The 16,710-nt window shown below is 42.3% G+C and overlaps 1 protein-coding gene across 1 annotated transcript in view; it reads left to right on the forward strand.

Moving 5' to 3' along the window:
• Positions 1–572: 572 nt before the first annotated feature.
• Positions 573–16,710, forward strand: part of LOC139392336 (protein FAM83H-like) — a 30,713-nt gene continuing 14,575 nt past the window's right edge. The window contains exons 1-2 of the mRNA XM_071140250.1: positions 573–798; positions 15,073–15,430. Of these exons, the coding sequence (XP_070996351.1) occupies positions 15,308–15,430 (123 nt within the window). The 5' untranslated portion in view covers positions 573–798; positions 15,073–15,307. The remainder of the gene's footprint in view (positions 799–15,072; positions 15,431–16,710) is intronic.

The following is a 16,710-nucleotide window of genomic DNA, read 5'->3' on the forward strand; positions in this document are numbered from 1 at the left end:
GGGAACGGGACAGAGAGAGGGAGAGAGAGGAGGAGGGGAAGGGGGACATAGATAGAGGGGGGAGAGAGGGAGAAAGAGAGAGGGGTGCATACTCCACTGACTGAACTGCATACCAGGCTACAGCTCACTGTTGAATGGAGAGAGAGAGAGAGAGAGAGAGAGAGGAGGGGGAAGAGGGACATAGAGAGAGAGAGGGATGGGGGGCATAGAAAGAGAGGAAGAGAGAGAGATGGGGGGGAAGGGGGACAGAGAGAGGGAGGGAGAAAGGAGGGGGACAGACAGCGAGAGGGAGAGAGAGGAGGAGGGGAAGGGGGACAAAAAGATCCGTCCACACACACACTCTGACACTCTGGCTGTACTTTACCTGCCCATCCAATTTATGCCAATATTGTCAAATTATCCCAAGGTAATATTTTTGAAAAACGTCAAGAGTCAACTTCCAATAGTTTTCAACTGTCAGCGTTCCAGCAGTGAGAATGGGAGGAGTTAGAGAGAGGAAAGCCCGGTTACTCAACTTCTTCCTGGTTGTTTCTCCGCGGAGTGGAAGCGGACGCGCGGAGCGGTAGGATCAGACTGAGGCAGACAGGTCGGGCCTGTAGTGTGGAGCTCCGGGGCGTTTTGGGCGGATAAGGTGGAGTCCCACCGGGAGACCGGAATGTACACCGTAGACAAGTACTGACGAGCCGGTGAACACCAGTGGAAGTATCACGGGAGGGATATACGGCGATATATAGCGATTCAAGCCAGGGAGACAAAGTAGCCAAGAAAAAGTAGCCGACAAGTTGTTGCCACTGGAGGGTAAGAGCCTGTATTATTATGTCAATAACAACTCGCTCTGGAACAGGTCCATCTATCCTGGTGATCTCCGTGTCTTCTGTAAATTAGCCTATTGCAATAATCTCTAGGCCTATGTAACTCAATATATGCCTATGTCTATAGCAAGACAATTAAATAACACTTTGATACTTAATAGAAGCTGTAACATGTTTTGTTGTAGCTCTGTAGGCAACAGTATCCATCTCATCGTAGTTTTATTGGGCTAATGTAATAACTCTGTAATAACGTCTAGGTTTCATTGAAAGTTGCCAACCAATAGAAACTCAGCAAGACTTGCGTGTCAGTCTTCAATGAATTAGTATGAATCCATTTGGACTCAAAGAAACTACCGTATAATAAGCCCTCTGTTATAGCCTAACTTATATGCATAGACAGGACGGTATGTTAAACACCCCGCCTGTCAGTCGTGTTATCTAATAGGCCTAATGTACAGTTGGACTAAAGTAAATTGATATAATGCGTTTCCTTTGTGTTGTAAATTATCATACAGAAGGTGAGTGTGTGCAGAGTTTTTATTTAACTAGGTAAGTCGGTTAAGAAAAAAATCTTATTTTCAATGACGTCTAGGAACAGGGGCAGAACGACACATTTGTACCTTGTCAGCTCAGGGATTCGATCTAGCAACCTTTGGCACAGCTCAGGGATTCGATCTAGCAACCTTTGGGTTACAAGTCCAACGCTCTAACCACTAGGCTACCTGCTGAGTACAGATGTTCTGCTCTGTATCTACCTGAGACTTTGGTCCATGTCTAGATAGTGTGTATAGAGTCCTTCAGATAATAGGCTTAGTACACTCCCTGTATGTATTACTTTCAGGTTCATTTTCGACAATGAGAAAAACATTTAATCTAAGAATACGTCAAGTAAACGTCTCAGTAGAATATAATAAATAGACACAATTTATAGTCCAATATTTACATGTGTTTTGGGGAAGGGGGGATGTGAGGGGGGGGGGGGGTAAGTGTTTCAATTGTGCAGTATTTAGCAACAATCATAAGAGTCTGGCAGCAGCAGTAGTGATGTGCATGTAGCAAGAGTGTGTGTGTCAGTGTGGGTGTGTGTCTGTGTGGGTGTGTGTCAGTGTGTGCGTGTGTGTCTGTGTGGGTGTGTGTCTGTGTGCGTGTGTGTCTGTGTGGGTGTGTGTCTGTGTGGGTGTGTGTCAGTGTGGGTGTGTGTCAGTGTGGGTGTGTGTCTGTGTGGGTGTGTGTCTGTGTGGGTGTGTGTCAGTGTGGGTGTGTGTCAGTGTGGGTGTGTGTCAGTGTGGGTGTGTGTGTGCTAAGGTGCAGAGAGTCAGTGCAGGTGGTCAGTCAAGTTCAAGTGTTCAGCAGTCTGATGGCTTGTAGATAGAAACTGTCTCTGAACCTGTTGGTATGTGTCTGTTTACAGCTGCCTCAGCTTCTGTCAAAGGGCTGGGCCTTTAATGGCACAGGTGGTAGTGTACTGTACTTGTAAAAAACGACACACTTGTAAACTCAATGACCAACCTTGGTTCCTATCTTAGTTTTCAGTCTTTATATTCCAAACTAGTGGAATAGCGCAAATAGATGCTTCTATGTATTCTGAGTTTCATCTCTCTCTGTGGATCTGTGTTTAGTTACTTAATGTAAACAGTAAACACATGGTTACGGTAATGCAGATCTCGGATCTTAACTTGATCTGGTAACACATGTCTCAGAGAATTTTCCTGTTGCATCGGGAGATTAAAATGAGCCTTGTGTGAGTCCTTGAAAATGAGCAGTTGTCTTTCTCTCCACACGGAATCCAGTCGAGTCATCGGGATCTGCTATTCAGGATAATATCTCTCGCTCGCGCAGATGCAATGCTAGGTCCTGTTACTGCGACTTTCCAATGTACAGAAATACAGATGCAATGCATCTGAAAGACACATCAACAACCGTCATTTTATATACAGAGCATTCAGAAAGTATTCAGACCCCTTGACATTTTCCACATTTTGTTACGTTACAGCCTTATTCTAAAATTGATTAAATTAGTATTTTTCATTATTAATCTACACACCCCATAATGACCCCATAATGACAAAGTGAAAACAGGTTAATAGAAATGTTTGCAAATGTACAAAAAAATAAAACACAGAATACCTTATTTATGTAAGTATTCAGACTCTTTGCTATGAGACTCGAAATTGAGCTCAGGTGCATCCTGTTTCCATTGATCATCCTTGAGATGTTTCTACAACTTGATTGGAGTCCACCTGGGGTAAATTCAATTGACTGGACATAGTTTGGAAAGGCACAAACCTGTCTATATAAAAGGTCCCACAGTTGACAGTGCATGTCAGAGCAAAAACCAAGCCATGAGGTTGAAGGAATTTTCCATAGAGCTCCGAGACAGGATTGTGTCGAGGCACAGATCTGGGGAAGGGTACCAAAACTTTTCCGCAGCATTGAAAGTCCCCAGGAACACAGTGGCTTTCATCATTGTTAAATGGAAGAAGTTTGGAACCGCCAAGACTCTTCCTAGAGTTGGCCGCCCGGCCAAACTGAGCAATCGGGGGAGAAGTGCCTTGGTTGACCAAGAACCTGATGGTCACTCTGACAGAGCTCCAGAGTTCCTCTGTGGAGATGGGAGAACCTTCCAGAAGGACAACAATCAGGCCTTTATGGTAGCGTGGCCAGACGGAAGCCACTCCTCAGTAAAAGGCACATGACAGCCCGCTTGGAGTTTGCCAAAAGGCGCCTAAAGGACACTTAGACCATGAGAAACTAGATTATCTGGTCTGATGAAACAAAGATTGAACTCTTTGGCCTGAATGCCAAGCGTCACATCTGGAGGAAACCTGGCACCATCCCTACGGTGAAGCATGGTGGTGGCAGCAATATGCTGTGGGGATGTTTTTCAGCACAGGGACTGGGAGACTAGACAAGATCAAGGGAAAGATGAACAAAGTACAGAGACCCTTGATGAAAACCTGCTCCAGAGCTCTCAGGACCCCTGACTGGGGCAAAGGTTCAACTTCCAACATGACAGCAACCCTAAGCACACAGCCAAGACAACGCAGGAGTGGCTTTGGGACAAGTCTCTGAATGTCCTTGAGTGGCCCAGCCAGAGCCTGGACTTGAACCCGATCAAACATCTCTGGAGAGACCTGAAAATAGCTGTGCAGCAACACTCCCCATCCAACCTGTCAGAACTTGAGAGGATCTGCAGAGAAGAATGGGAGAAACTCCCCAAATACAGGTGTGCCAAGCTTGTAGCGTCATACCCAAGAAGACTCGATGCTGTAATCGCTGCCAAAAGGTGCTTCAACAAAGTTCTGAGTAAATGGTCTGAATACTTATATAAATGTAATATCAGTTTTTGTTTTTTAATACATTTCTAAAAACCTGTTTTTGCCTTGTCATTATGGCCTACTGTGTGTAGATTGATGTGGGGGGGAAAAAACAATTTAATCAATTTTAGAATAAGGCTGTAACTTAACACAATAGTGTTCTGAATGCTCTGTATAACCTTCAATCTGTTTTATATTGAGATGGATTATTATAATGCTTATCCAATGAAAATGCACTAAATCACCAATTTGGCACACCATGTTAGTCTACACATCATACAATACATTGAGACAAATTACAGACAGTAGCCTACAAGTAGCAAAATATAACTCAATTGATTGACCATGAAATGTATTTCAGTATGATTGAAATGGGCTTTTGGCCTGCTGTTTACATTTTAACTCAGTCATTTCGGTTTTCAGTCTATCCCCGTTCCGTTTGCTTCCGTTTAAGAAATGTTTTTAACAGAATCGGCGGAACAGCTATATGTGACCAGGTGACCTGCCTTCATGCTGTGTGTGTGTGTGTGTGTGTATGTGTGTGTGTGTGTTCGTGTTCCTCCTGTTAAGCAATATATGCTGTCAAGGCTGCACCCTTTATGTTTGCATTGTCTATCTGCGGTCCTGTATGGCTCAGTGTGGTCCTGTATGGCTCAGTGTATGGGTCAGTGTGGTACCTGTATAAAAGTTATTCCAAAACATGCATCCTGTTTGCAACAAGGCACTAAAGAAATACTTCTAAAAATGTGGCAAAACAATTATGTTTGGGGCAAATCCAACACAAATGACTGATTACCACTCTTCATATTTTCAAGCATAGTGGTGGCTGCATCATGTTATGGGTATGCTTGTAATCATTAAGGACTGGGGAGTTTTTCAGGATAAATACATTAACAGAATGGATCTAAGCACAGGCAAAATCCTAGAGGAAAACCTGGTTCAGTCTGCTTTCCACCAGACATTGGGAGGTGAATTCACCTTTCAGCAGGACAATAACCTAAAACACAAGGCCACATCTACACTGGAGTTATTTACTAAGAAGACAGTGAATGTTCCTGAGTGGCCTAGTTACAGTTATGACTTCAATCTATGGCAAGTCTTGAAAATGGCTGTCTAGCAATGATCAACAACCAATTTGACAGAGCTTGAAGAATTTAAAAAAGAATAATGGTAAAATAGGGGTATAATCCAGGTGTAGAGACTTACCCAGAAAGACTCACAGCTGTAATCCCTCTAAGAGACTTACCCAGAAAGACTCACAGCTGTAATCACTCTAAGAGACTTACCCAGAAAGACTCACAGCTGTAATCACTCTAAGAAACTTACCCAGAAAGACTCACAGCTGTAATCACTGTCAAAGGTGATTCTAACATGTATTGACTCAGGAGTGTGAATGCTTATGTAAATTAGATATTTCTGTATTTCATTTTCAATACATTTGCTAACATTTCTAAAAACATGGTTTCACTTTGTCATTATGGGGTATTGTGTGTAGATGATTTAAAAAAAAATGATTTAGTCTATCTTGAATTCAGGCTGTAACACAACAAAATATGGAATAAGTCAAGGGGTATGAATACTTTCTGTGTGTGTGTGTGTGTGTGTGTGTGTGTGTGTGTGTGTGTGTGTAGTTGTACAGCTTCTGTGTTGAGACAGAGACAGATGTTCCCTCTTCCTCTCGGTTCTGTCTCTCTACCTCACTCCCTTTCTCTCTCTCTTTCCCTCTCTCTCTTGGTCCCTCTATCATTCCCTCTCCCTCCCCCTCTCTCTATCTATTTCTCTGTCCCCCTCTCTCTCAGCGTTCACAAAGGAATGTAGAGAATGAGCAGTCAGAACATTGATTAAACATTATAGCCTGGAGTGGAAGTTTGGGTCTCTGCTTATAAAATCCTACTTAAGTGGTTTATGAAACCCTGTCTGTTTACTGCCTTGTAAACAGTCCTTCACACACACACACACACACACACACACACACACACACACACACACACACACACACACACACACACACACACAAGGCAGAACCAAAGCAGAACAACTTTCATTGGTCCTGTTTCACTACCAGAGGTCAAGACAAAGTTGTTGTTGCCACAACAAATCAAACAAATAGTCGTCCCAAACTGTAATCACTGGATGTCGTCACCAATCAGTGTGCCCTTTGTTCCCTCAAAGCTAGTAAAACAGCGTCTGATTGGCCGAACCCTATCCCTATCTGAATGTGTTCGCTCTGTGTTCTACTGATCTGAAGGTGTTCTCTCTCTCTGTGTTCTACTGATCTGAATGTGTTCTATCTCTCTCTCTCTGTGTTCTACTGATCTGAAGGTGTTCTCTCTCTGTGTTCTACTGATCTGAAGGTGTTATCTGTCTCTGTGTTCTACTGGTCTGAAGGGGTTCTCTCTCTCTCTCTGTGTTCTACTGATCTGAAGGTGTTCTCTCTCTCTCTGTGTTCTACTGATCTGAATGTGTTCTCTCTCTCTGTGTTCTATTGATCTGAAGGTGTTCTCTCTCTCTCTGTGTTCTACTCATCTGAAGGTGTTATCTCTCTCTGTTCTACTGATCTGAATGTGTTCTCTCTCTCTGTGTTCTACTGATCTGAAGGTGTTCTCGCTCTCTGTGTTCTACTGATCTGAAGGTGTGCTCTCTCTCTCTCTGTGTTCTACTGATCTGAAGGTGTTCTCTCTCTGTGTGTTCTGATGTTCTGAATGTTTTCTCTCTCTCTGTGTTCTACTGATCTGAAGGTGTTATCTCTCTATGTGTTCTACTGATCTGAAGGTGTTATCTCTCTCTCTCACTGTGTTCTAATGTTCTGAATGTGTTCTCTCTCTCTGTGTTCTAATGTTCTGAATGTGTTATCTCTCTCCCTCTCTCTCTCTCTCTCTGTGTTCTACTGATCTGAAGGTGTTCTCTCTCTCTGTTCTACTGATCTGAAGGTGTTATCTCTCTCTCTGTGTTCTACTGATCTGAAGGTGTTCTCTCTCTCTCTCTGTGTTCTACTGATCTGAATGTGTTCTCTCTCTCTCTGTGTGTTCTAATGTTCTGAATGTGTTATGTCTCTCTCTCTGTGTTCTACTGGTCTGAATGTGTTATCTCTCTCTGTGTTCTACTGATCTGAAGGTGTTCTCTCTCTCTCTGTGTTCTATTGATCTGAAGGTGTTATCTCTCTGTTCTACTGATCTGAAGGTGTTATCTCTCTCTGTGTTCTACTGATCTGAATGTGTTCTCTCTCTCTGTGTTCTACTGATCTGAAGGTGTTCTTTCTCTCTCTGTGTTCTACTGATCTGAAGGTGTTCTCTCTCTCTCTCTCTGTGTTCTACTAATCTGAATGTGTTCTCTCTCTCTCTCTGTGTGTTCTAATGTTCTGAATGTGTTATGTCTCTCTCTCTGTGTTCTACTGGTCTGAATGTGTTATCTCTCTCTGTGTTCTACTGATCTGAAGGTGTTCTCTCTCTCTCTGTGTTCTATTGATCTGAAGGTGTTATCTCTCTCTGTTCTACTGATCTGAATGTGTTATCTCTCTCTGTGTTCTACTGATCTGAATGTGTTATCTCTCTCTGTGTTCTACTGATCTGCATGTGTTATCTCTCTCTGTGTTCTACTGATATGAAGGTATTCTCTCTCCGTGTTCTACTGATCTTAATGTGTTCTCTCTCTGTGTTCTAATGTTCTGAATGTGTTCTCTCTCTCTCTGTGTGTTCTACTGATCTGAAGGTGTTATCTCTCTCTCTGTGTGTTCTACTGATCTGAATGTGTTATCTCTCTCTCTCTCTCTATGTGTTCTACTGATCTGAAGGTGTTCTCTCTCTCTCTCTCTCTGTGTTCTACTGATCTGAATGTGTTCTCTCTCTCTCTCTCTCTCTCTCTCTCTCTCTCTCTGTGTTCTACTGATCTGAATGTGTTCTCTCTCTGTGTTCTAATGTTCTGAATGTGTTAGCTCCTCTCTCTGTGTTCTACTGATCTGAATGTGTTATCTCCTCTCTCTGTGTTCTACTGATCTGTGTTCTCCTGTTCTGAAGATGTTATATGTGTGTTGTGTAACCTCTACTTGGCCTCAGGTCAGGGTGTGTAACTGCACCAATACAGGTAGGCTCTCGCTCTGACATAACAACATACCTCAGACGACAGGTTAGTGCAGACTTAATCAGATATGACAAAGATGTCCTGTGATTTTAGAGTAGCAGTCCTGGCTAGTAGACTGCAGATGAGTCACAGTGCTGCTGTTGACTAAAACTACAGCCATTTTTTTGTTCCAGTGGTTATGACTCTAACCTACATGGTTACTATGGTTACCTATAGCTCTAGGTGTGTGTGGAAGTTTACAAAACATATAAAACACATACACACTATTACACACTCATCAGACAGCTAATTAGCATACTGTAGACTGCAAACAACCCATTCACCCAGTCATAATCATACTCTCTCATGAATGCACCCATTCACCCAGTCATAATCATATTCTCTCATGAATGCACCCATTCACCCAGTCATAATCATACTCTCTCATGAATGCACCCATTCACCCAGTCATAATCATACTCTCTCATGAATGCACCCATTCACCCAGTCATAATCATACTCTCTCATGAATGCACCCATTCACCCAGTCATAATCATATTCTCTCATGAATGCACCCACTCACCCAGTCATAATCATACTCTCTCATGAATGCACCCATTCACCCAGTCATAATCATATTCTCTCATGAATGCACCCACTCACAATCATACTCTCTCATGAATGCACCCATTCACCCAGTCATAATCATACTCTCTCATGAATGCACCCATTCACCCAGTCATAATCATACTCTCTCATGAATGCACCCATTCACCCAGTCATAATCATATTCTCTCATGAATGCACCCATTCACCCAGTCATAATCATACTCTCTCATGAATGCACCCATTCACCCAGTCATAATCATACTCTCTCATGAATGCACCCATTCACTCTTGCACTCACATTCTCTCAAACACACACACACGCACACTCAGTCAGTCACTCAGGCTAAATCAGTCACAGACCGCAGGTTTCCATGGTTATGTGAGCAAACAGGGAAAAACACTTCCTGTCTAGCTTACATGTGCTCGGGCCTCATCATGTGTTCAGAGCATGCCCAGTAAATGCCACCATGTGCAGTGAAAGGAATATGGTGTAATCACAGACAGTCTGGTATTGTCCCAGCAAGAGGAACACTCTTAGCTCTGTGTTTCGGGTGGTAGATGTGTACCAATAAACAGCAGAGTCGGTCCATTAGACTCTTTTCCCCCGAAATGTACAAATGACATCATGCTATAGAGACCAGTGATTATTCACTGTTAAGAGTTCATATACATTTCTCATTACTTTTAACCACATTTTCATGACTATTATTATAGCCTATATGAAAAAAATAAGCATTATTGAGACTGGAAGGCTACTGTGTCTGAACCCCCCACACACACACAAAGTAGAAGTGCACTGTTAGTCACACGTTGTCAACCCTCCATCTAGAGAGCTTCTGGGTGTGCAGGCTTGGCCTTTTGATTCAGCCCTGAAACACACAAGTCTGCCTATCAAGGTCCTGTTGAGGAGCTGATGTTTAGGCTACAATGAGGCCTTCACGCCCAGTAGCTGTCCTGGAGAATGGTTGGCCGCCCTTGATATCAAATATTCCAACATTACAACCAAATACTTTTGTCTTTATATAATTATTCCCCCATTCAATAAATCAGGGATCAAATGGATAAGGTAGGCTACTGCAAAGCAAGGCACCTAACTAGATATGTTTATTTATAAGGTTCAAATAGTCATGTTTCAGGGGAGATCTATGCACACAAGCCATAATTGGCCATTCTTTGAATATTTTAACGTTGTCGCAATTACATGGCTACAGTTTAATAGAGGGGACACTATCCAGCCTTCTAACGCTGAAGATTTATTTAGGCTCTACAGTGCCGGTGGAAACGCGACAACGATATTAATGCTTAGTTAGCTATAGTTAAGTAGCGAGATAACTGCTGCAAGTTATGTTTTGAATTGGCCATCTAGTTAGTCATTTTATCTGTCATTGTTTCAAACCTGCTGCTGAAATGTTGCTGCTCTCTCATCTGGGAACGTCACACACGCAGCACACAGACACGCAATAACACGTATGGCTGATATGTGTATTTTTCTGTGATTTATAATATTTAAAAGTGTGCCTTCATGAATTATATTACCAAAACGTATTAAAACTAATTTACATGACTTTACAAACCCTAATTTGACAATTTGGAACTCATTAAAACTGGTGCATTTTCAATCTTCGCAATCTCGAACAGTTTAGGGTCACGCACAGATTCACAGACTAACGGTAAATAAACTTGAACAAAACAGAATCAGGAAATGAATGCCCACTCTCAATTGCTATTCAACGCAGATCCAGCCCTTATTCCGCTTTGATCAACCGTTTATTCGTGTCAAACTGGGCCGGCGATAGGCTACTTTGTTTTAATAGAGGAGCCAGTACGCAATTCCCCCAAAATTAGAAGTGCCGGGGAGGCGCTCCGGACAGTTCCGGACCAAATCAAGCACTGCACGTCATTAGTTTCACTCCAAACATGAATAGCACTGTGTATGTAACAGCATGTGTTAGTCTCAGACAGGTTTTTACATATGACTCAATAGCGTGATGTATAATTGTTATTCGTGAATATACAGTTGAAGTCGGAAGTTTACATACACCTTAGCCAAATACATTTAAACTGTTTTTCACAATTCCTGACATTTAATCCGAGTAAAAAATCCCTGTTTTAGGTCAGTTATATTCACCACTTTATGTTAAGAATGTGAAAAGTCAGAATAATAGTAGAGATAATTATTTATTTCAGCTTTTATTTCTTTCATCACATTCCCAGTGGGTCAGAAGTTTAAATACACTCAATTAGCATTTGGTAGCATTGCCTTTAAATTGTTTAACTTGGGTCAAATGTTTCGGGGAGCCTTCCACAAGCTTCCCATAATAAGTTGGGTGAATTTTGGCCCATTCCTCCTGACAGAGCTGGTGTAACTGAGTCAGGTTTGTAGGCCTCCTTGCTCAGTTCTGCCCACAAATTGTCTATGGGATTGAGGTCAGGGCTTTGTGATGGCCACTCCAATACCTTGACTTTGTTGTCCTTAAGCCATTTTGCCACAACTTTGGAAGTATGCTTGGGGTCATTGTCCATTTGGAAGACCCATTTGCGACCAAGCTTTAACTTCCTGACTGATGTCTTGAGATGTTGCTTCAATATATCCACATACTTTTCCATCCTCATGAAGCCATCTATTTTGTGAAGGGCCACCCCCGTGCTTCACGGTTGGGATGGTGTTCTTTGGCTTGCAAGCCTCTCCCTTTTTCCTCCAAACATAACGATGGTCATTATGGCCAAACAGTTCTATTTTTGTTTCATCAGACCAGAGGACATTTATCCAAAAAGTAAGATCTTTGTCCCCAAACCGTAGTCTGGATTTTTTTATGGAGGTTTTGGAGCAGTGGCTTCTTCATTGCTGAGCAGCCTTTCAGGTTATGTCGATATAGGACTCATTTTACTGTAGATATAGATACTTTTGTACCCATTTCACAAGGTCCTTTGCTGTTGTTCTGGGATTGATTTGCACTTTTCGCTCCTCATCTCTAGGAGACAGAACGCGTCTCCTTCCTGAGCGGTATGACGGCTGCGTGGTCCCATGGTGTTTATACTTGCGTACTATTGTTTGTACAGATGAACGTGGTACCTTCAGGCGTTTGGAAATTGCTCCCAAGGACGAACCAGACTTGTGGAAGTCTACAAATTTTTTTCTGAGGTCTTGGTTGATTTATTTTGATTTTCCCATGATGTCACGCAGAGGCACTGAGTTTGAAGGTAGGCCTTGAAATACATCCACAGGTACACCTCCAATTGACTCAAATGATGTCAATTAGCCTATTAGAAGCTTCTAAAGCCATGACATCATTTTCTGGAATTTTCCAAGCTGTTTAAAGGCACAGTCAACATAGTGTATGTAAACTTCTGACCCACTGGAATTGTGATACAGTGAATTATAAGTGAAATAATCTGTCTGTAAACAATTGTTGGAAAAAAGTAGAAGTAGAAGTCCTAACTGACATGAAAAGTTTGTTAACAAGACATTTGTGGAGTTGTTGAAAAACGGGTTTTAATGACTCCAACCTAAGTGTATGTAAACTTTCAACTTCAACTGTAGATGCTATAGGATAGGAATCCAGACTGGAATGATATTACCTATAATTATATTACCTGGAATGATATCACCTATAATTATATTACTTATAGTACCTTGCAGTCTGACGCAACTGTAAAACATGTTACTCAGCACTATTATGGATGATCCTGTCTACACCTCTCTCTCTCTCTCTCTCTCTCTCTCTCTCTCTCTCTCTCTCTCTCTGTCTCTGTCTCTCTCTCTCTCTCTCTCTCTTCGTCTCTCTCTCTCTCTCTCTTCGTCTCTCTCTCTCTCTCTCTTCGTCTCTCTCTCTCTCTCTCTCTCTCTCTCTGTCTCTCTCTCTCTCTCTCTCTCTCTCTCTGTCTCTCTCTCTCTCTCTCTCTCTCTCTCTCTCTCTCTGTCTCTGTCTCTCTCTCTCTCTCTCTCTCTTCGTCTCTCTCTCTCTCTCTCTTCGTCTCTCTCTCTCTCTCTCTTCGTCTCTCTCTCTCTCTCTCTCTCTCTCTCTCTGTCTCTCTCTCTCTCTCTCTCTCTCTCTCTCTCTCTCTCTCTCTCTCTCTCTCTCTCTCTCTCTCTCTCTCTGTCTCTCTCTCTCTCTCTCTCTCTCTCTCTCTCTCTCTCTCTGTCTGTCTCTCTCTCTCTCTCTCTCTCTCTCTCTCTCTCTCTCTCTCTCTCTCTCTCTCTCTCTCTCTCTGTCTCTCTCTCTCTCTCTCTCTCTCTCTCTGTCTCTCTCTCTCTCTCTCTCTCTCTCTCTCTCTCTCTCTCTCTCTCTCTCTCTCTCTCTCTCTGTCTCTCTCTCTGTCTCTCTCTCTCTCTCTCTCTCTCTGTCTCTCTCTCTCTCTCTCTCTCTCTCTCTCTCGTCTCTCTCTCTCTCTCGTCTCTCTCTCTCTCTCTCTTCGTCTCTCTCTCTCTCTCTCTCTCTCTCTCTCTCTCTCTCTCTCTCTCTCTCTCTCTCTCTCTCTCTCTCTCTCTCTCTCTCTCTGAGAGAGTTGGGTTTGTTTTCTAATTCTTTGTGGGTCTGTGTAATCTAAGGGAAATATGTGTCTCTAATATGGTCATACATTTGGCAGGAGGTTAGGAAGTGCAGCTCAATTTCCACCTCATTTTGTGGGCAGTGTGGCACATAGCCTGTCTCCTCTTGAGAGCCAGGTCTGGCCTTTCTCAATAGCAAGGCTATGCTCACTGAGTCTATACATTGTCAAAGCTTTCCTTACGTTTGGGTCAGTCACAGTGGTCAGGTATTCTGACACTGTGTACTCTCTGTTTAGGGCCGAACAGCATTCTAGTTTGCTAAATTTTTTTGTAAATTTTTTCCAATGTGTGAAGTAATTATCTTTTTGTTTTCTCATGATTTGGTTGGGTCTAAATTGTGTTGCTGTCCTGTTTGTGTTTGTGGACAGAGCCCCAGGACTAGTTTGCTTCTGTCTTTCTCACCCTCTCTCAGGACATATATATACAATGCATTCGGAAAGTATTCAGACCCCTTGACCTTTTCCACATTTTGTTACAATACAGCCTTATTCTAAAATTGATTAAATCGTTTCCCCCCTCATCAATCTACACACAATACCCCACAATGACAAAGCAAAAACAGGTTTTTAGAAATGTTTGCAAATTTATAAAAACAAAAAATCGGAAATATCACATTTACGTCAGTATTCAGACACCTTTACTCAGTACTTTGTTGAAGCACCTTTGGCAGCGATTACAGCATTGAGTCTTCTTGGGTATGACACTATAATCATGGCACACCTGTATTTAGGGAGTTTCTCCCATTATTCTCTGCAGATCCTCTCAAGCTCTGTCAGGTTTTCTGAAAACTCCAAGCGAGCTGTCATGTGCCTTTTACTGAGGAGTGACTTCCGTCTGGCCACTCTACCATAAAGGCCTGATTGGTGGAGTGCTGCAGAGATGGTTGTCCTTCTGGAAGGTTCTCCCATCTCCACAGAGGAACTCTGGAGCTCTGTCAGAGTGACCATCGGGTTCTTGGTCACCAAGGCCCTTCTCCCCTAATTGCACAGTTTGGCCGAGCGGCCAGCTCAAGGAAGAGTCTTGGTGGTTCCAAACTTCTTCCATTTAAGAATGATGGAGGCCATTGTGTTCTTGGGGACCTTCAATGCTGCAGAAATGTTTTGGTACCCTTCCCCAGATCTCTGCCTCAACACTATTGTGTCTCGGAGTTCTACGAACAATTCCTTCGACCTCATGTCTTGGTTTTTGTTCTGACGTGCACTGTCAACTGTGGGACCTTAGACAGGTGTGTCTTTTCCAAATCATGTCCAATCAATTGAATTTACTACAGGTGGACTCCAATTAAGTTGTAGAAACATCTCAAGGATGGTCAATGGAAACAGGATGTACCTGAGCTCGATTTCAAGTCTCATAGCAAATGGTCTGAAAACTTATGTAAATAAGGCATTTCAGTTTATTTTTTATTTTTTATACATTTGCAAAAATGTATAAAAAAAACTGTTTTAGTTTTGTCATTATGGGGTATTGTGTGTAAATTGATCAGGACATTTTTTTATTTTAATCAATTTTAGAATAAGGCTGTAATGTAACAAAATGTGGAAAAAGTCGGGGGGTCTGAATAGTTTCTGAATGCGTTGTATGTGTTGTGACTGTTGATAGAGTGTTTCTATACACGAGGCAGCATGGTGTGTTTGCTCTGTTCCAACATCTTGGCTGAGGAGATTATTGTATTAATAGAGGAACCTTACTTAATAAAGTAACAATATTGCATCTATATTTCTCCCACAGGTTTGTCCCTTTACCTTAACCCCTGTACCCTAACCCCTGTACCCCAGCCTCTAACCCCTTTACCCTAGCCCCTAACCCTTGTACCCTAGCCCCTAACCCCTGTACCCTAGCCCCTAACCCCTGTACCCTAACCCCTGTACCCTAGCCTCTAACCCCTTTACCCTAGCCCCTTCACCCTAGCCCCTTTACCCTAGCCCCTTTATCCTAGCCCCTTTACCCTAGCCCCGACCCTATCATGGCCCACAGATCCCAGAGTTCGGACTTCGGGGACAACCCCCTGGACCCTAACTTCCTGCCCCCCCACTACAGAGAAGAATACCGTCTCGCCATTGATGCTCTGGTGGAGACAGACCTACAGGTATAGTAGGAGTGTTTGTGTGGGACTGAGTGTGTGTGTGTGTTTGTGTGTGTGTGTGTGTGTGTGTGTGTGTGTGTGTGTGTGTGTGTGTGTTGAGTGTCTGATAAATCAGTGTTTGTGTGTGTAATGACTCTTTGTGTGTGTGTGATAGCTCAATGTGTGTGCGATAACTCAATGTGTGTAATAACTCGGTGTGTGTAATAACTCAGTGTGTGTAATAACTCAGTGTGTGTGTGTAATAACTCAGTGTGTGTAATAATAACTCAGTGTGTGTAATAACTCAGTGTGTGTGTAATAATAACTCAGTGTGTGTAATAACTCAGTGTGTGTGTGTAATAACTCAGTGTGTGTGTAATAACTCAGTGTGCGTGTAATAACTCAGTGTGCGTGTGTAATAACTCAGCGTGTGTAATAATAACTCAGTGTGTGTAATAACTCAGTGTGTGTAATAATAACTCAGTGTGTGTAATAATAACTCAGTGTGTGTATGTAATAACTCAGTGTGTGTAATAATAACTCAGTGTGTGTTATAACTCAGTGTGTGTGTAATAATAACTCAATGTGTGTGTAATAACTCAGTGTGTGTGTAATAACTCAGTGTGTGTGTAATAACTCAGTGTGTGTAATAACTCAGTGTGTGTAATAATAACTCGGTGTGTGTGTAATAACTCAGTGTGTGTAATAATAACTCAGTGTGTGTAATAACCCAGTGTGTGTAATAACTCAGTGTGTGTAATAACTCAGTGTGTAATAATAACTCAGTGTGTGTAATAACTCAGTGTGTGTAATAATAACTCAGTGTGTAATAATAACCCAGTGTGTGTGTAATAACTCAGTGTGTGTAATAACTCAGTGTGTGTAATAATAACTCAGTGTGTGTAATAATAACTCAGTGTGTGTAATAACCCAGTGTGTGTAATAACTCAGTGTGTGTAATAACTCAGTGTGTAATAATAACTCAGTGTGTGTAATAACTCAGTGTGTGTAATAACTCAGTGTGTGTAATAATAACTCAGTGTGTGTAATAACTCGGTGTGTGTGTGTGTAATAACTCGGTGTGTGTAATAACCCGGCGTGTGTAATAATAACCCAGTGTGTGTGTAATAACTCAGTGTGTGTGTAATAACCCAGTGTGTGTGTAATAACTCAGTGTGTGTGTAATAACTCAGTGTGTGTGTAATAACTCAGTGTGTGTAATAACTCAGTGTGTGTGTAATAACTCAGTGTGTGTAATAACCTGGTGTGTGTAATAATAACCCAGTGTGTGTGTGTGTAATAAC

The sequence above is a fragment of the Oncorhynchus clarkii genome, chromosome 32, assembly GCF_045791955.1.
Source record: "Oncorhynchus clarkii lewisi isolate Uvic-CL-2024 chromosome 32, UVic_Ocla_1.0, whole genome shotgun sequence".
In the NCBI taxonomy this organism is placed as follows: Eukaryota; Metazoa; Chordata; class Actinopteri; order Salmoniformes; family Salmonidae; genus Oncorhynchus; species Oncorhynchus clarkii.